The 20,079-nt window shown below is 39.3% G+C and overlaps 1 protein-coding gene across 2 annotated transcripts in view; it reads right to left on the reverse strand.

Moving 5' to 3' along the window:
- Nucleotides 1-20,079, reverse strand: part of MYOM1 (myomesin 1) — a 75,581-nt gene that overhangs the window by 8,122 nt on the left and 47,380 nt on the right. For both annotated transcript variants that reach the window (XM_017831332.1, XM_017831325.1), the window contains 15 exons: nucleotides 15,961-16,117; nucleotides 14,935-15,041; nucleotides 14,780-14,824; nucleotides 10,886-11,022; nucleotides 9,889-10,033; nucleotides 9,207-9,266; nucleotides 8,885-8,952; nucleotides 8,221-8,334; nucleotides 7,555-7,642; nucleotides 6,795-6,833; nucleotides 6,596-6,701; nucleotides 4,680-4,843; nucleotides 3,242-3,278; nucleotides 2,909-2,931; nucleotides 1,244-1,299 (listed from right to left, as the gene is read on the reverse strand). In XM_017831332.1, the coding sequence (XP_017686821.1) occupies nucleotides 1,244-1,299; nucleotides 2,909-2,931; nucleotides 3,242-3,278; nucleotides 4,680-4,843; nucleotides 6,596-6,701; nucleotides 6,795-6,833; nucleotides 7,555-7,642; nucleotides 8,221-8,334; nucleotides 8,885-8,952; nucleotides 9,207-9,266; nucleotides 9,889-10,033; nucleotides 10,886-11,022; nucleotides 14,780-14,824; nucleotides 14,935-15,041; nucleotides 15,961-16,117 (1,346 nt within the window). The remainder of the gene's footprint in view (nucleotides 1-1,243; nucleotides 1,300-2,908; nucleotides 2,932-3,241; nucleotides 3,279-4,679; nucleotides 4,844-6,595; nucleotides 6,702-6,794; nucleotides 6,834-7,554; nucleotides 7,643-8,220; nucleotides 8,335-8,884; nucleotides 8,953-9,206; nucleotides 9,267-9,888; nucleotides 10,034-10,885; nucleotides 11,023-14,779; nucleotides 14,825-14,934; nucleotides 15,042-15,960; nucleotides 16,118-20,079) is intronic.

Below are 20,079 nucleotides of genomic sequence, written 5' to 3' on the forward strand. Positions count from 1 at the left end.
AATGCTTAAAACTGGCAATAACCACCCAAATTTACCCCCACCAAAGCATTATGGGAATCATATCTCCAAGCACAAGCACTGATTAGCTGAGAATCTGCTAATTTGTTCTATTTCTTTGTGTGTTCTACCTACAGTTACAATGCTCATATGAGTGCTTCTTACTTCTGTAGCATTTCCTAAACTGCTCAATCCTTTAAAGAAAGGTTTAATCAAACATAATTTCATTTTGTAATGCCTAGAACTGCTGCAGTCTATTATCTGTTGGTTATGCTATGTCTCACATTGTTAAGTGATTCAGAACATGATTTTAGATTCTTAACACTTCTGCTGAACCTATAATCAAATACTTTTAACCCGGCTGACCTACTGCCAAATAAAGCCAGAAATATCAGAAAGATGCCTTACTGTAGTTGTCACATTGCAGGTTTTTACTGACATTCACATGCCCTATTTCCATGTTAGCACACACTGCAAAGAGAAACTGGATCGTGGCAGAGCAGCAGGAAGTAAAGAGCAGACAATTCTTGGTCTCAGTAATATTAAGCAGGAACTTGTAGAAGCAGCGTGCTGGGAAAAGGTTGTGAGATTGACAACTGGTTTTCTGGGTCATCTGTTCTATGCTCAAGCATTGATGTTCCTCTGGGAGTGCCTTACAATAGTCTTTCAGCTAAACTCTCCTAATATAATCCAGTGTAACGCCAGTGACTTATTTTGACTTCTCTCTCCTTTACCCTGACGGCATAGAGAAAATTTTCTCCTTTTGTCTGTATGAGAATAGAGGTATTGTGGTTTACTGCTTTTATACCATTTAAAAGCCAGCTTTGACAGATGTGACTATGTGGCTTCCATGCCACATTGCAAGGAAGTTAACTGCAGAAGACATGCAATGACTAGCTACCGTGTAAAAAAAGGAATTAAACTTGATGCCCTCTTACAAAAAAAAAAAAATTAACTGTGAAACCTGTGCATGAATTTTTAAAGAGCTGGTTATATAAGGAATTTTAGTCCCAACTCACATTGTCATCTCACTTTTATCTAATTCTTAGGAAAAGACACTGCCCTGAATACATAAAGCCATCTGTGATAGACCATTGAATTATGTACAGAAGGCAGGGGACAAATAAATAATGCAGCAGATTTTAAAGATGGCATCTTTAAGAAAAAAAAGTTGAATGTTTTCCCATCATAGACAGGCATTCAAGCTGTTGGGATGTTGTGTAGAGCTTCAGTTAATTTACTGTACCTTGCCCTCCTGGATGGTGACAACATCGGGCAAACCTCCAAGTACTCGGGCACGATCTGAAAATAAAGAACCATAATTTTCTTTAGTGTCTTAAAATCAACTGTGTGCTGGATTCTGTGTGCCTGATTCTATTTCTCTTCTAGTTCTTTCCCTTTGTCTTATTTATGTACAACTTGTCTCTGATATTTGCTCTATCAGAGAACAATTCAGCATTTTTAGCACACCATTTGGACTTTAAAAAATGTTGAATTCACAGCAAAAAATGTGTTAATAGCTGGTGTGAATCACTTACAGAGGGGAATTAAAGTACATATGCTGTGTTCTGCAGAATTTGACATCAATTCACTGTTACTTCTGAGTGCACAAAAAAAAAATAAAATTTTTGAGATCCGGTTTTCTAAATTTTTAGTGTAGTAAACTAAAGACATTGGGTTTCCAAGGGGAAATGAATGACACTTGATGAAGTGCTGGAGATCAGGTTTTAATTTAAATACAAAGACAGACTTAAGTCTCAGTGTTAACAGTGATACTTGTTTGTATGTACCTATGTGTAAATGAGATCGATACCTGATTGATCTAGTTTTAAGGTCAGAGTCCTGTAGAAATCTTACACAAATATGAATAAGCCAATCACATGCAGGGTATAGTGCACTTATACTGGAAAATGGATTTTGTTCGTTACATATCTGGGCGGAGCCTGGCAGAGGAAGGAAATGACTGTACAGAATGTTCCCCTCTAATGTGTTCTGTCAAAGATGTGCTCTGGAGCACAGAGATAACAACCTTCTGAGACCAGGAAAGGAACTGTGTTATGTCATTTAACATGCCAATCCCTTATGGATGGTCCATGGTTAGAAATAAAATGCCCAGGTCTATTCTGTTACTGATCCCTTTGTGCTGTCTCAGCTGGGCCCTGTAGGGATCACATAATCAAGCCCTGCTCTTTTTGGAGTATATGTCCAGGAGGAGTTAGCTCAGATCTCTGTATACATTTTTCTCAATAACTTTTTGAATGCCAGTTCTGATCTCATTTTTATACAGGTCTGAAAGTAATCTGCAGTGGGACAATTTTTTTTCCTTGCATTTTTCTGTAAATAGGAAGAATGAGTTTAATAATTCAAGTTGAAGTCTAGTGACTTACTCCTTAAGTAGTTATTACATACTTTTGTTTTAGTTGCTATGTTGGAATTGACACACAGGTAAAAGTATGAGGAGATTCTATCCAACACAAAAGCTACTGTTGCTTTCTTATCCATTTCTGTATGTAACGCAGATCCTTTGACATTTTAGAGCATTCAAAACCGGCCAAATTATTTCCACCATCTTTGAAAACAAAGTGACTTTTGTGCAGAGAATGTGCATGAGAGATCTCAGCAATAAAGTTAATTTTTAGAGAAGGCTAGCTGGTAAGGAGAACAGGAGCTTAGATGGGAAAAATCAACATAACCCATAACTATATTGTGATTAGCTGCAATGTGCACCAATGGTAAATCACTAAAAGGTCACTTACTTCTCCTTGGTGTAAGGACAAACTCCTTTTAGGATAAGCAAACACACATACACATGTACACATGCCCTCTCTTTCCCAACACAAAACCTTCCTGGAAAGGGAGAAAACCTTCACAAACAGTTTATTACAACCATTGTTGAAGAAGACCAACTTACTTTTCTCTGCAATCGCAGCTTGCCTGGAGTTGAAAGAAACAAAGAGAAAGTCCAATTTCAGTTAAGGTTTACTTAGAGTGATAGAAAAGTAGATTATCTTTTTAACTGCCTTTAATCCATTAAGGAAAATATCTCTCATCATTTGGCAATACTGCTTTTTCTTTGTTACCTAGCTGTTACATACGAGTTGCACCAAAGAAGTCACATGCAAAACAGGCTTCTGTAGGACTAGGTTTTGTTTCATAAGACACAGTTAGATTTTAGCACAAAACAAACAAACACTGTTATTATTTTTTGGCTGCCATTATTGTATTTAGATGGCATAATACTTACTTTAATCTCTCGAACTCGGCAAAGGCTTCATCAAATGCTTTGTAAAGAGAGAAAAACTACGTTTAGAGATAAATTGTCACAGGTTTAAATTTAAAATGTAGAAATAAATTTAAAATGTAGACATCAATAAAGAAATATTAATGGATGCATGCATGTATATTGTACAAATCCTAAAATGCTGAATGGTTCAAATAATAAAGGCTATCTGGCACATGGCAGATATCATATATACATATGAATGCATAAACATGCTTTTTTTCTTCTAGAAGAAAAGTTTAAAGACAAAGAAACAGCAGGAAAATAGTAGACTGAAGTGATTTCATGAAATAGAGGAAGAAATGCACAATACAACACTTAAATGATAGACTATGGCAGTGACCTCCCAAATGTTTTAATTATACACCCCTATCTAAAATTTTTTTGAGTGTGCACTCAAAATATATGTATATTTATTTATAGATTATGTAGCAAAGTTCTTGTATTTTCTTCCCACACCCCAGTAGTGTGCACTGGGTCATCTTGCACATACCCTACTTCAGAGACCACTGGTTTATGGAATACAAGAGATATGTTTTTTGAAGTGCTTCTCACACCTGCTCTGAAGCACTACACTGATGGCTATGAGCAAACCAAACAGCACATTGTTGCCTTCTTTGTAAATTCAGGCTAAGGTGCCATCATGTGGGAGGTCAACCTCTCCTGCTTTGAAAGGGAAGAAATGTTTTTTCTCAGAAAGTGGAGATAGAGTACAGAAGGAGCAGCATGGAGATGATTATAAGGCTGTTGCCCTTACACAGAGTTTGCAGACCAAAAGTGAAGCTTTAGGGATGAGAATAGCTGGGAATGGCAACTCAGAAGTTTGGAAGGAGTTAATCTTTTCCCTAAAATCTGAGAGGTCTCTCAGAGTAAAATCTTCCAACAGTCAATCCAAATAATTTTATCTGCTCCACTAACAATCTTTGGTCACACTGATGAAAGGTCTTGGCATCTCTCAAGAATAAGTAGCTCTCTTATATCAGTCAAAGGAATACAGTATAAAAGTAACAGAACAAAATTGTCCCTCACTTCCTCCTCAAAATATTACTTGGAAGAGAGAGATACAGAAGGCATTCAGTGCTACAACTCATTTTTAAAGCTGCCATGCAATGCCAGCAACACAAGGGGTTTTGTAAGGTAGCTCTGACACTGGACTGATGTCTCAATAGGCAAACTGTAAGCGGGTATTTGGAATAGGAAAAAGCCATTTGTAATTTATGACCCAAGAGCACAGGTCGGGGAGAACAAATGGCACTGCTCCTACAAACACTGGCAGATTGGTGGGTGCACACACAGACCCCAAAAGGTAACAGGTCTGTAGCAAGATCCTGCTGGAGATGCTCCTACCCTGGCACAGCGTAGTGCCCACACACAGGTAATGTTAGCAGAGGGAACGGCCTACCTTGTCCAGAAAGATCTATTGTCTTTTTGTGTGCTGTGTTGCCATCAAAGAGTTCCATTATGTATTTGCCCTTGTCCTGTGGAGTTGGCTCATTGATCTGCAACCAGATCTGCTCCCCAGTGACACCAGTCTTCACTCGGTCTGTGAACTTAATCTGAGTATCACTGAAAAATACAAAATGTTACCTTTTCATTTTACTGGAACATAAATGGGTTTTACTCATGTTGAGCCACTGAGTACATCTGTAGTTACTAAATGATTTTCAAGACGTTATGGTATGCCACCAAATTTTGAAACTTCAGAAGTCAAATCCTTCCTAAAGCTGTGAACCAACTGGGCAAAATTGGTGTGACAGTGTGACAATCTTTCCCTGTTCAAGGTCCAACTCTCCTCAAAGCTTGCAGAAAGGTTATGCATCCTAATCTATGACCTGAGCCATAGAAGAACTATTCATATTTAAAAGTCACATCTATGAAGGGTAATCCTTGAATCCTGAAATGTTCCTGTTTTCTTTTTAGCATAGGTTTATTTCTACTTGGGCAGAACAATAGTGTAGAAGGCTGTATCTACAAAAACCCCACTTTTGTAACAAACTGTTTGCCCAGTTAGCATGTTTTCTGATGCTCTGCTATGTTTGGCACTTACAGTTAAACATGCTTTGACATAAGTATATCTTCTCCCCCCATCCCCCCCCCAAAAAAAGAAAATAAATTTCTCAGCTTCCTAGCTTAGCAGTTAATTGCCCTGTATGAGTCAAAAGATATTTGTCAAATAAGCTACTCGTTTTCTTGCTATCTTTAAATTGATAATTTTGAATGTACTGGAGGGAAAAATAATTTTTTCTAGATTATTTTGGCACACTTCAAAATGAAATAAGTTTCCAAAAATTAAATAGAGAAAAGAGAGAGAGAAAGAAAGAGAGAGGGAAAAAACTCCCAGAATACCTCATATTCACTTACACTTATTTGAAATACTTAGGACATTTGGTGATACGGGGTCAAAATGGATGGCAAGAAACATCCAGGCCTCAAACTGCTTTATTTCTCTGACAGGGTGCTGGTTAGCATCAGTGTCAATAATTACAGCCAGCCTGCTACAGCACATTCTGGGTATTCTGTGCCTCATTTATATGAGTTTTATTGAGGGATCAGTAATTCAGATTCCATCCAAAAAGACTAACTACTACCATGTCCACAGACATGACAAGAACAGTAATAATAGATTTAAGCAATCTAAATTGTTTATTTCTCAGGCTTTTACAGTGCATGCTATATGTGCTGGCTGAGAACTCAAAGAACATCAAATCATTTGGATGTGCAACTCCCATTAATTTTATGGGGAACTGGACACTAGAATTCTTTTTAAAAATCTCAATTCTTCTGTCTGTCTTGGTTAGATTTGTAGTGCTCTCAGGAGGGGCTGTCTGGATTTTACTGCCCCAGGCACTCACTGGAATTTGCTTTGCCTTCTAAAAATAAAGCCATACATTAAGAGGACATGCCTGCTTGTCCCAGTTCCAGTGAATTGTGTCCTCTAGAAAAGCAGACCTCCAGGGTAGGTATTTCAGGACGGTCTCTCAGGTTATATTTGCATCATTCCTCAAAACTGAGTCAGGGAAAGATGTAGCTCCCATCAGGGAGATGGGAAGTGCTCTGAAGCAACATGGTCCTGACAGCATCCCATGGCATGGAACTATCTGTTCCATAAGAGAAACAACAGGAGGGCCTGGCACCACTAACACCCCACTTTCGTACTGGTTTCATGTAAATGTAATTGACTGAAACTAACTTATATGAGATAAGGACTCATGAGAGATGAGAACAAACCTGGGCCTCACCTCTCTCACACAACCAGTTTCTTTCTGAATCTATAAAAGCAAAATTGCACTGAGTTTTGCCAAGATTTTGTTTACTTACTTGTGCACCCAGCCTACTCTCAAATCTTCCACATAATAAGTAACGTAGGAGTAGAGTCTGATACCCTCAGCTGTGCTCTGGATTTTCAGGTCTGTTGCAGATAAAGCTGAAAGAAGAGCAAATGGTTTTATGCAGCCATGCAGCCATTCACTGAGTGCCACAATGAGTCATTCATTCGAAAAGAGAATTAAGTACTTACCAATCCTTCGGCATACTTCATTCATCAGATCCGCAAAAGCTGTGGAAATAAAATCCGGAGACTAAGACTCTGTGTCTGCAGTTCAAGCACAGTCAATGATAGGACAAGTACTGGCTCTGAAATATGCTCCCCAGTAGGTTTGAAAGAGCAATCAGACCTACCTTTTAAAGCATATTAGAAATCTAAGTAATGCAGAAATGTAGCCTGTTATTTCAGAGTTTCCAGACTTTATTTAAATACAGCCTTGGAGAATACTGCTGCAGCTGAAAAAAACTAATTTTTTTTTAAATGATACTATTCAGCTGGAATGCTAACCCATCTATATACATTCTAAAGGATAGGATTTTCCTCCATTTTTTTTGAAAACAAGTGAAATGTTAAAAACACAGTAAATGCAATAAGTGTGAAAGCCCCTAAATAAATGGGAAAACATAATAAAAATGCGAAAGTTTTTTAAATTATCTACTTCTGTAATTTTTCTTCTATACTTGTAGATTTACTGATGTCCCTCTGAGGAAACCTGTTATCATTTTGCTTAGTGTTAGTCATCATATGCTCCCAAAATTATACAGAACCCAGATGAAATAAGCTGTATTCAAATGTTATTTGGACTTAAAAATCTCAGGTTTTCTAATCAGATGATCTTGTACACAGGAGGAACAAAGCCACAAGAAGGTGACATGTGCAGATGCCTGTACTACCCCAAACCCACTTCAGTCAGGCTGTCAGCTGGTGTAGTTGAGAGCATTGAGACTCTGACCTGTGTCCTTAAGCTTCAGCTCACTGGAGTCCTTTCCTCTGTCATCCTTCAGTATGACTTCATAAGTGCCAGCATCTTTCTTAGAAAACTGCAATGTTGTAACAGTAAAATCAGTTTTCAGAACAAGTACTGTAGAAAAATCTAGATTTTACTTCTGAACCCAGCTGATATCCTGCCTCTGTCCCGGGGAGGTACCTGATGCCTGGGGCTGGAGCTGCCCCAGTGCCCCCAAGGTGCCCTGTGGGATGGGCTTTGGCAGGTGCATCATGGTATGCAGGACCTTGTCCCCCCCACATCTGCTGCAAGGCTGGGTAAGCACCAGACCCCTGTAGTGACTCTGAGAGGGTGGTCCTCTGAAAGCCTGAGTGACATGCACTTTCCAAATGCTATTCAAAATGGAAATGTAGTCTCAATCTGTTTCTCAACTGACATGCAAAGGAAGTGACAAGCTTATTATCTCTTCAGTCATCATTTCCTGAAAACCCGAACAAGGAGTTACAGACAGACATTTTCTTTAGCTAAAACACAGACGCCTTGTGAGTTTTTCCATTTTTAAAACCCACTTCCTTTTTCAATTGTTCTGCTGGAGTATCAGATTAGATCGTATCATTCATCTGAGTTCACAGCACTAACTTCAGCTGAGGGCTAATGAGGACAGTCACTCACCTCTGATATCAGCAGAGTACACACTCCATCCTTAAAGTCATGTTCTTCATCTACCATTATCTCCCTGTCATCTTTGTACCATACAATGTGTGTTTCCTTCTTAATATTAGCCACCTAGGATGGATGAAAACCACATTGCAATTATTCTCTTCATTTGAGCAGGGGAACTCAGTGTCGCATGGGTTAGCCTGTTCAGGTCTCTCATAAAAGAAAAGCAAGCTTTACAACTTGGTTGCAGTGAATTATTGCAAGCCTCCATTTTAAAATGAGGGAGGCAAGAGGGGAAACAGCAGGGATGAAAAGAGAGACAAAAGGAGCTCAGGGAAACAGTGAATCCTGCTCAGGCTATTTCTGCACACATAAACAGGCCAAAAATGAGAAAGTTACAGGATTTGTAAAGACTTGCCATTCCTATTCAGGTGCCTTTCCCTGAGTGGGTAGCTGACAGACCTAAAAAGTTCAAACTATTTTCTAATGTATTTTGTTACACATAATGAGCTTTTGCCCCAGCATGATTACCCTTCAGAGACTCTGTCACTATCCAATATGCAATTGGGAGTACAAAAGCAAAGGGTGTGTCTTTAGTCCCTTCCCACCCTCACCATCTAAGTAGTGGTAGGTCAAAGTGCTTTGAACATTGAACTCGGTTTTCTTTGTCCCTTACCTTACATTTCAGCATCACGTTACACTCATCAGTAACTTCCCATCCCAGTCCATCCACAAAATGAGGACCTGTTTAAAGTTACACATATGTTTTTAAAGGTCACATCAATGGTATTCATGGTACAAAACCAAAGATAGATGTGTTTTACTTGACAGGAATAGTTATATTTTAATATAATTTTATTTTTCTTATTTCTCCTTCAGAAGGTAAATAACCATGTAACAGAATAAAACTCATCTATTTCAAATTAGCATATAAAAGTATAACCAAACTCTTAGCAGGCTAACACATATGTGATTCTTATAAATAATCATATTATCACCTTGTTTCCTGTGCCAATCTTTTCTCTGGAAATCTGCTTCATCCCGTAGCTTCTTGAATACTAGGAATTAAAACCAGTAAGAAATACAAGGTTAAACTTCACGTGCCATTTGTAGGGTGCTGAATGTCGCTGTAACAGTTAGGAGCAGTTCTGTCCCTTGGATATCAGTGAGCATCCAGCCACGGGGTTAGGTTTTCACAGGAAATTTCAGAGTGTCAGAAGCTGATTACAGCTAACTCAACTTTCCCAGCTGCTTGCAGTTGTCAGGAGTTTAATGTGTCCTGTCTGATGATGTGCAATCCCCAGTCATACAGCTACTTTCCACTCCTGGTAGGAAGGCAAATGAGCGGCAGCAGTGTCAGCAGCCGCTTGAGCTCTAACAGGTGCAGCTGCTTGTTCCTGGCTGAATGGGCTTCTTACAAGGGAAATTTTCATTCCACCCATAGAAAAGCTAACCATGACATGCTGCAATATTTTGCATTTCTATAACAATTCCCCTTTCTCCCATCACTTTAAAAATTTCAGTTCGCACACAAGCCCTGTCCTGTGTGAGGCAGACAAGACTGTGACATAAAAAACCTAGAAGGTCTACTGATATTGAAAACAGTGGAAAGTGAAGGCAACAACTGAGATAACCTCTGTATAATTTTTCCAACCCACTGCATAATACAGATTAGCCTACCATCACCAATGAGGACAAGGCTAGATTGATTGGTTGCTTTTCCATCCTGCAGTTGGAAAGTGTAAGTGCCTTCATCCTTGTCCTCAAGTTTATCCATAATCATTTCAATAAGGCCGGTCGTCTGGTCCACCTTCATTTTATATTTCTTCAGGAGTGGAAAGTAAAACAACAGTTAATGCGTATCAGAGACAGAAAATATTTGTGAATATTTGCATATCTATAGATGAAATTCAGTTTTCTTAATTCAGACACCCACTTGTCCAGAGTCCCACTGTCTCTAGTTCCAGCTAAATAAATCTATTCAAGGTGAAGCCTATTTATTGATGCTATACAAGCATGTGACATCCGTGTTGTACAGTGAGTACTGTGTCCTTTTTCATTAGAAAGGTTTAGATTTGCATGTCTTCAGAATAACTCTTTCTTTGAGCATGATTATATTTGATAAGGTTTTATGTAGAATGTGCCATCCCTGCCTTCTGTCTGATATCAGTGTTACAACAAAAACATGCCATGTCCTGTCTTTGGGAGTAACAAATTTTGCTGCTGGAAACAACTGCTTGGGAATTTTTCTGTGCTGTAATGAATTCCTCCAAACAAAAGGAGGTGAGAACCAAGCACAGGGGTATTCTAGAGCCATAGATGAAGGAGATAGGATGGATCTGGGTTACTGCAGTGATTCCTTGAAACCACAGTAGCTGCTTACCTGGGGCTACTTTATTGCAGGAACAGCTGTGGTCCCCACTAGTTAGCAGAACATGTGGTACTCAGGTGGCAGGAAGGCATTTAGCTTCCCTGTATAAACTGCATCCAGCAGAATTGATCTGGAGCTCAGAACTATAGACAAAATCTTTCTATTTATGCTTTCCATGACTTATGTTATTTCTCATAAAAATGCATTAGTGTGGAATAGTAGTTGGAAGTATATTAGAGACAGAGACACTAATACTCATTGATACTCATAAAAATGCAAACACATTTAAGCAGTGAAAAGGCTTACCTCTCCATTGAAAATCTCCTTATCATTAAATACAAAGTTGGCCTTTGCATTGCCAGACAGTTTTTCAGCCTGCAACCAGAATCTCACTTCTCCTTTTTCCAAAATTTCCACTGCCAACTCAGAAGTAAGTGGGATAGCTACAAAGAAGAAAGAAAAGAATGAGGCATATATTTTGCCAGTGCCCCAATAACTGTTTTCTTCTACTTTCAGAAAGCCACTTATTCTTTCATACTTGGATACTGTATGCAAGGTAACTAGCTTATGATGGCTTTTCATATAGACAGAATGCCTCTCCACCCACATATATGTTATAGGATGACAGATAAGATTTAATCTTCTGATCCTTCAATCACAAGGTCTGTACAAACCAAAAGTGGTCAGCATTTGAGTTATGCTCCATTCTAATACAAGGCTATTTCAAAGTTAAACAGCAAGTATCTGTGCAGCGTGATATGAGTTCTGTATGGTGCAGACCCATGTTTAATGAGTTGCCTAACAATATTACTGTAAGACAGTGAAGTGACTCAGAGGAAAAAGAAAATAGCCCCAAAGCACAAAGCCAGATCAGAAAGTCAGCTGAGCTGCAGGTTGGAAGACTTCTGCAAGCACTCTGACCCTTTGCTGAGTGGAACCTCCATCTCCAGGATCACCAAGTATCACAGTACACCCTTAGTCTTCCCAGTACATTTTGTTTTCCTATGAATAATGGAAATCGCCCACATATAAACCAATTCATTGTGTTAACAGGGGAAAAAAACCGTAAAAATCATGTACTATACCATAGGTAATATTAGTCTCTCTTTTTTTTTTTTAATATTTCCTTGTTCTTGTTAGTAACAGTCCTCAGCTTGCTTTCACTTTAACTTTTCTTTAGGATACCATAGTCGGCAACATTAAGCATGAGCATTTAGACTCTGATATTGGGGCACATTGCTCATTTTATTGGCTTCCGTCGCTTTATCTGTCTCACTGGATGCTCAGATTCTCAAGACAAGTCATACTCTTGGGATTACGTATGCTGTGTGTGAACTCTTCCCCCAGTCTCTGCTTTCTCAGCAGTGTAAAGTCTGCAGTACCAGGGTGTAGCAGGGAACAGCTGAGGACAGTGTACAAACACGTTGCTAAATATGTGATGATATAGTTTGGTGATAGTGTAAAGACACACCTCCTTCCAGAGGAATCTCAGGGCAGGGTGGTTTCTTTAGCACTATTGCATGCAAAGACTCGGTTACAGTAGGAGAGGACTGGGACCGAAGTAGTGTCTAATTTCTCTCATCTTTATATTTGCACTGTCCTAAATGACTGAAGTGCCTTCTGGAGCACAACTGTCATCCCACCCCAATGCCAAACAAACTTAGGGGGTGAGGACCCCTCGCCTGCTTCTTTCCCATGCTTATCGCTTCTCCTTCCCACACCTGCATGTATGTTTTTGGTGCCTAAGTTGCACAGGGTCTGTCTCTGGTGAAAATAAGGCTTCTGGGAGGTGAGGCAACAGTCATAGGGAAACAAAGACAATTACAAAGACGACACAGACTTAACCAGAGAGGGGAGAGCCTGGAGGAGCAGCATTATCATGAGGGAGTGGGGCAAAGACAACCCCACAGTAGTGTGCCCCAGCTGTGCGAATGGTCTGTGTGAGCTTTCCTTACCCAGTTTATCCCTTTGTATGTAAGGAACAGAAGGAATCTCAGGGCTTGCATAATTTCTTAAAACAAAGTGACTGAAATGCACAGGAAGCAAGTGGGAGTGTGAATAGACTTCAGGCTGCACTGCTTTTGTCTCACTGTCAGCTCTACAGCAATTTTAAACCCCCACTTGGCTTGCCTGTAATTAACTAAGAATATCTTAGTCTAACATGGAAGAGAGGAAAGTATCTCAGAAGCTGTTAAATAAAGGGCTGAAAGGATGCAAAAAGATTCTTTTTGGGGTGGAAAGGCTGTTTGCTTCTCAGCCCAAAAGAACTGGACAAACCTGCATTACAGTCTGCCACAAGCAAAAGTCTTATTTTAGAATATTTCCATAAGCACCAAATGGCAGCTACTTTAGTCATTTTCCAGCCATCACGCTTACAAGGTTTTACATCGTATTTCTATAGCATCACAAATTACTGCCAGCACTTGACAGGGAGCCCTCGGGCAGTTACTCAATTGCAGAGTTAGAAAAATTTATTTTTACCTAGCACCAATGCACTATTGCACCCAAACATAGCTGTGTTCTGTAAGGCTGCATTATTGAAACAATGGAGTTACTGGCTGCAGGTGTTTCTAAACAGAAGTTACCATTAATTGCTGTTCAGAAGTACAAACAAGGCAACATGCAAGACCTCATGTTGAATCAGAAGTGCCTAGCAACTAATTTTGGTTTTTAAGAATTTGGATAATCCTCAAGCAGATTATCTGAAGATATGACTAATATTTCATGTTGATCCAGAGAAGCTCATTATTATTTTTCTAACCTCATGGGCATAGTCAGGTGAATCTCAACCCCTATTTGTAATATATATATGTATTAATTTTAAGTGCCCACATGGCCTGTAGTGGGCAAAGCAAGTAAGACAGTTTCCTCCTTAAGGATACTTTCTGCAGTGATCTCCCTTTTTGCCTGTGCCTTCTGGAAGCTCATGCACAACTAGAAGTGTGCTGTTACCTAATGCAGCGCAAAAAAGATGACATGATCTGAGGAGCTTGTTTTGTGGCATTAGTTGTGAACACAAAGCATGGAAGAGCCCTCAGAAGGGAAGGGTCAGGGAAAGTGAGGTCGTGCTGCAGCAGTAAGATTTTGTGATGACTAACTTTCAGTGTCAAAATATAATTAGGAGGAAAAAATTGGGAGGAGCAGGAGTAAACCAAGGCATGTTTAGGCTATCATTAAGCTGTCAAAAGGTAATACAGTATGTTGAGAAGAGTAGAGCTGATATGAAAAAGATGCAGAAGGAAATGAGAAAGAGAGATCATGTGGGCAAAAAGGCCATTTCTGCAGCCAAGTTTGGACTGAGCTGAGAGGTGCGGTGTGGGCTGGGTTGGGAGAAGTGTCAGCAGTGCATACACAAATCTGAAGATGTTAAAACAAGAGTTTCAGGGTCTTGAACAGAGAAAAAGAGAATGTAGCGGGAGAAGATTAAATGAGGTTTAGGTCTCATCTCGTGTGCAATAGAATTCATTATACAATCCAATATTATTTTTTCCCCATTTTTAAAAGTCCCACTCCAATGAAAATAACTGAGTTTTGCTACTACCAGGATATCATAAAGGTATGGGAGGTCTGTGGAATTGATAAAAATACCATCTAAAGTTGCAGGAAGAATGTCCATATTGCCAAATGCTACAGAAAGAGAGAGGGAATGAATTTCAGCAGGGAAATTCTGTATGTATAGATCATTACAGCTGAATTTACTACACTTGCCTGCTTTGTTAATCTTAAATTTAACTTATGCTAACTTCAGTTGGAGAGAAGCTAGATAATTTTTCAAATTCTGGTTTTCAAATCAGGTTAGGTATGCTGAGTAAGTATAAAAGTTTGTTCTGCAGAAGAAACAAAGCCAACATGATACTTATTTTCCAGCTGTTATATAGAGTTATTATATGTCTAGATCAGTAGCCTGCAACTGATTGGGAAGAACACCAGTGATACACAAATGTACTGAAAGAAAGAGAAAAAAATAAAGGAATCTCAGATTTTTCAATTCAAAACCATTTTCACTTGAAATTACTATAGTGACCTCCCTACTTGATGGTGGCATGAACTTTGTGATCATAGAATCATAGATTGGTTTGGGTTGGAAGGGACTTTTAAAGGTCATCTAGTCCAACTCCTCCCTGCAATGTGCAGGGACATCTTCAATTACATCAGGTTTGTGATATCCCACTCTCCCCTACAGACACGGGATGTACTTACTTGGGAATTGGCGTTCGTGGCTCAGAGCAAGCAGGCGTTTCATTTCTGCAAAAGACATAAAAGAAATAATATAAAGTCTGGATCCAAGAAACACAGAAGCAGCAAAAAATAGGTGTGAAAGCAAACCAGGCATGCCCAATAGGCATTGTGTCTACCTTCCTCATCAATTGTGTAACTTGATGAAACTCCATCAGTGTCTGTAACAATACAAGAGTAAATTCCCAAATCATCTTCTCCAAGATCCTTAAAGGAAGCTTTTGACCTTTAGGGGAAAAAAAAGCATTTTGATAAAAAGGTGAGATCAATCTGAACCAAACCCTTCCTTTATGTCTAAAACACCAGACAAAAATAGTTTTGTATTAGCTTTTGCTCTGACTGAACAGGCAAATGCACAGCTCAGGCAACTATAAACCAGGGTAGGTCCTACTATGTGTGGTACAAATGGAGATAGTACCAAAAAAAGAGAATGCTGTCAAGTCTTTGATGACCCTAGAAGGATACTGTAACTACAGGTCGATTCAATTTCCATATGCAACACTGTAATTATGGTGAGTCCCCTTTTCTTTCAGTATGGCTTTTACATCACTAGAAGAGCACACAGGCCCTTCAAGGGCTGAACCTGTGCATTTGCCATACCTTCCTCTGTGAGAAGCCTGAAGAAACAGAATGGGCTTGGAGATCATTATGTAAATTGCTAAAGTGGGCCATGGTGATGCCATCAGAAGAAAGCCCTGCTTACTGCAGCAGCTCCAAAGATTGCAGCTGTGTTACATGGCAAAAGCATTTTGCAAGCGGCCAGATAATTTTATTATTTGGAGATTTAAAATAATAGCAATAGCAATAATAATAATAATAATAATAATAATAATAATAATAATAATAATAATAATAATAATAATCTGCCTTGACTGACAGGTTATAAGATGACAGAGCACAAATTTTCTCTCCCCATGCCTAAACATAACTAAATTCCCCAAAGAGGAGGTCTGACTCATTCTGTGTAATCTACAATTTCCAAACAGTCTGCGTATGGACTTGCTGGAGAACAGCATACTCAGGAAGTAGCCTCCAAGTAAGAGGTGGGTTTAGCTCTTAGTGAGGTCATACATCAAAAGGATGGATTTCTGTGACTGTCTAGATCTCTCAAACATGAGACTGTGGCTTCCCTTGGGAGTTCTTACTTTCCGCCTTTGGTATCGATGTTCAGTCGAGAGTCATCCTCAATTGGTTCATAATTCTTGGACCAAACAAACTTAGAGTCTGGAGACATCTGATCACATTCGAAGTTCAAGGAAATTACTCCATTGTCATCTACATCAACCACAATTTCCTTGGTTCCTTAAAGAGATGAACAAGGCAATTCCAGTTTCTCAGAGAAGCCAGCAATATAGATAGATATATATAGATATCATTCATAGGGTTGATTAAGCAGATCCTTGCCATTTTCTCAGCTGGCACATAAATTGCTGCGCTCACTGGTCCTTGATTCATAAGAACAGTTCTTTTTCTAGTCCACAGATTAAAACCCATTATAAATCAACTGATTTATTTGAGCAAGTCTAAGCATCCAAGCACACATGAGAGTTATGATATTTGCTATGGAAAAAACTGGAGGAAAAAAACCAAACCTCTAAATCCACTAAATGTGTGAAATATCAAATAGAAATATTTTCCATACTAGGGGGTAGTTAGATCTTCCATTATGCAGCATGAATTTCCTATTCTCTAATAAGCTAAGAGCAATAAAGGGAAAAACGTGTGCAGACGTGGGCGTTTGAAGAGGTGCAGGAGGTAGAAGAGGAAGCAGTTGAGTCGCCCCCGCAGCGCACACTTGTGCGACTGAGGCACATTTTCAGTGACACTGGCTTCACTCCAGGAGGTTGGTTTAATTGCTGTGCTTGGCATCCGGCCCTGCCACCGTCTGCACCATTAATCCTGGGCCCACAAAGGGAGTGAATATTTGCAATTAGCTGCTTAAATCAGCCACCCTGTTTTGCCAGTACCTACAGTTCTTGAGCTGGATATGGTGACCCAGTTTGTCCTTTAAAAGGCGCTGGGGGTGAATCCGTGTCAGAAACCTGAAGGCATCTCTGTCCTGCTCACTCTCACCCCAGTGAAGCTGAGGGAATTTCATCTGGGATTTGGGTAACTGGGCGAGCTCATCATCTGTGGCGTTAACGTTCATTTCAACAACTTGTCTGAGAATGTCAGGGAGAGTGTGTGCACTGAGAGGTGCTGGAGAACATCCAACCTCCTTTTCTGAACAGCTCTGAGCTGGATCTTGCATCTGAATAGGGCACTCATGTCCTATTACTTGGGCTAAGACAATTCTGGGCTGCCCAGAATGCCAATGACACAGTTTCTCCACAAAGTATTGTACCTTAAAGGCAAGAGCCTTATTCTTGACACTAAGATTAAATGCTTTATTTCTTAATGACCCTCAAGCATACCAGGAGATTTCTGTGTTTCATCATCCTAAGACTATACACATCTTTTCCAGCACTGCGAGCAGCTCCTGTAATGAGAATTGGTGTACATGCAGCTTTCTTAGTATTATAATTTGCCAAAAGTGTTTAATGGAAGATGAGATTAATATTCCCATTTTGATACTGTTGATAACCAGCCCTTGCAGTAGTGAAGCACATTAAGTACCAATATGTGATAAATGAAGTCTAAGGTCTACAAATATTTTATTAGGCAGAAGCATATTTGCAATTTTTTTATAATTTAATTTATTATATGCAAAATTAATCACTTGAAATTTCATTAGTGTTTACTTTCCTGTAGATCATTAGCCATTAGCATATGAATCTTTTGATGGCATTTTATGTGACATACAAAGAATTACAGCCATAAGGTTCATTTGAATAGCAGAATCTTTTCTATTTGTTTTAAAGTATTCTCATTACAATAACAGTGCGTAGCATTTATTTCCAGAAGTGATGATGGAATTTACCTCTAATATTTATATGATTAAAAAAAAATTCTGTCTAAATTACTGACTGGATTTGGAGACCTCTCTCCACCTATCCTGCAAAGTGGAGCTGAACAAGCTGCCATAGTACTAGTAGTCTTAATTTCCCTCCTCTAGATAGCTTGTTGGTTTCAACATATCATCCAGAGCTTCTCTTAAAGTTACAATAAGAAATAAAATACTTAGATGTCATATCAAAACTTCATTTATCTGAGCTTTTTTTATTGCATCGACAGGAACAAATTAACATGAACATAAAGCAGACATCTTTAAAACACTAAAGTTGGTGGCATAATTTTGAATATGGGTAGTCAGAAAAGTTGAATGGGACAGGGTTTCATTCATTTCTGAGGTTCAAGCCCTTCTCAAGTGACTGATGCAGGGTGAGGATCTAATTTTGCTTTGTACCAAGATACACAAGGACTAAGGGCAGCAATGGGGAAGAGTTGCAGTCTACTCTTGGATTTCCCTTGCTTCCTGTGAGAACCACACACACTGAAGTGCTTTTGTCAAAAGACAAAGTTACAGCTCAAAAGTATCCTGGATTGGTATTTGTTTATGTGGTTGTGTTTTTTAATTTAATTTTAGAAGATAACTACAAAAATTAAATGTGGTATCCAAAGAGAAGAAGGTGGATGCAAAGTATCATATCAGTATATTTACGCATTTCATTGGATAAAGACAACTGGTAGCGTTTGTATGAAAGCAAGTATTTTCATTCAGTATATTGTTTGCTTACATTCTTTGATTGGAAAGCTCAGTTGTCTTCTGATTCTACACATTTGCCAAAAGTAGAATTCCAGCAGGAATTGTCTAGAGAGATTTGACAATGTTTTGTCTCCATCCAAGATGTTAATAAAGGCATCATTCATTGGGCAACACCAAAAGACTTGTGGTAATTTTAAAATAATGATATGATTGTTCTTGAAATTAGTGTGGTTTGAATGAGAAAGGTGGAACCCTTCCCAAGAGGCTGCTTTCTGAAATAATTGTTTTTAATAAGCTTTTTGTCCTTTCTTAATACTTCTGAGAAGCTTAGTTTGGTGGATGCTGTACCAGCAGATCTCAGCTCAAAATATGGGTCAAGTAGATTTGTACAATTAAACCATTTTTAGCTTCCCTGAGATTTCACTGGGCCAAATCCTGATTTTGGCGATCCCTCAGATGTTACACTTTTGAACCTCCCTTCTCTAATGGTGAGATCTGTAAACAAAATGTTCTGCTCAAGTTCATATTGCCAGGTGGACATGCACCTCACCTGAGTGAACACTGAAAACTATGTACAATTTTTTTTGGTCATGATGGTCATCTTCAGAAGAGTTTATGTTCGCATTTTTTTAATTGTAATGGCGTGGCCAATCCTTTATTTAGTGCACTTGAAGGTTGTTATCATCACAACTTTCTATCAAAAGTATGACATGTAGATATTAATCCTCAATGAAAATGGATTAATAAAGCCAAAAGTTTAGTACTAATAGTGGTTTCATTCTCTTTTTAGAAGTGGTTGCTGTATATAAGCTGTTTTCAAGAATAAGTTTCTAAGTTTTGCCTTACTCCATTTGCAGGTAATGGAAATAGCCCTCATGCTTCAGCAGCCTTATAGATCTGAAATTATGACTCTTGTATTTTTCGAAGATCCTGTTCCAAACCCTTCTTACTCACACACTTGCCCTTTTTATCGTCCTTGTATCCCAATCTTACACATTTTCAACTGAGCATCTGCTTATTCTAGTACCTTCTTCCCAGCCTCACTAGCAGTCACCCCAGTCTCCCCACTTGGATTGTTCCAGTTCTTTTACACCCCCAGCTTCAGACCTCCTTACTCAGATTTTTTGACTTACAGCCTCACTGAGAGCTAACTCAATGCTTGTTAGAATTTTTGCTGCCATGGCCATAAGGACCAGGCATCTAGGAGGGCTGGGCTAGTGCTGTTGTGTGAACAGATGTGAAAATGGGTCTGGGGTTCAGAAACAGGGAAAGGATCTCAGGGAAATGCTCCCAAGGCATCTGGGGTGGGAGTAGGATCTGGTGATCACTGATGATGTCTGCTCAATGCCTCACAACATCTCACAGTCAATAGCATCCCAAATAAATCCCGCCTATTTCTCCAGGCGGGAGCAACCGTCTGCCTTACTGTGTAGGCAGAGTAGGCAGCGGTTTGCTCAGACAGCCACCTCCTTTGTCTGTGCCCATGAACTGCTATTAATGGTCTCCGTGTCCAGCTGTCCCCGGCCCCTGTCCTGTCTGCCCACTGCCTGCCCTCCTTCTTGCTCTTAGAAACCTTCGCAGGCAAGATCAAGTATGAGAGTCTGCAGGTGTAGGAAGG

The sequence above is a fragment of the Lepidothrix coronata genome, unplaced genomic scaffold (assembly GCF_001604755.1).
Source record: "Lepidothrix coronata isolate B3197 unplaced genomic scaffold, Lepidothrix_coronata-1.0 Scaffold6, whole genome shotgun sequence".
NCBI lineage: Eukaryota > Metazoa > Chordata > Aves > Passeriformes > Pipridae > Lepidothrix > Lepidothrix coronata.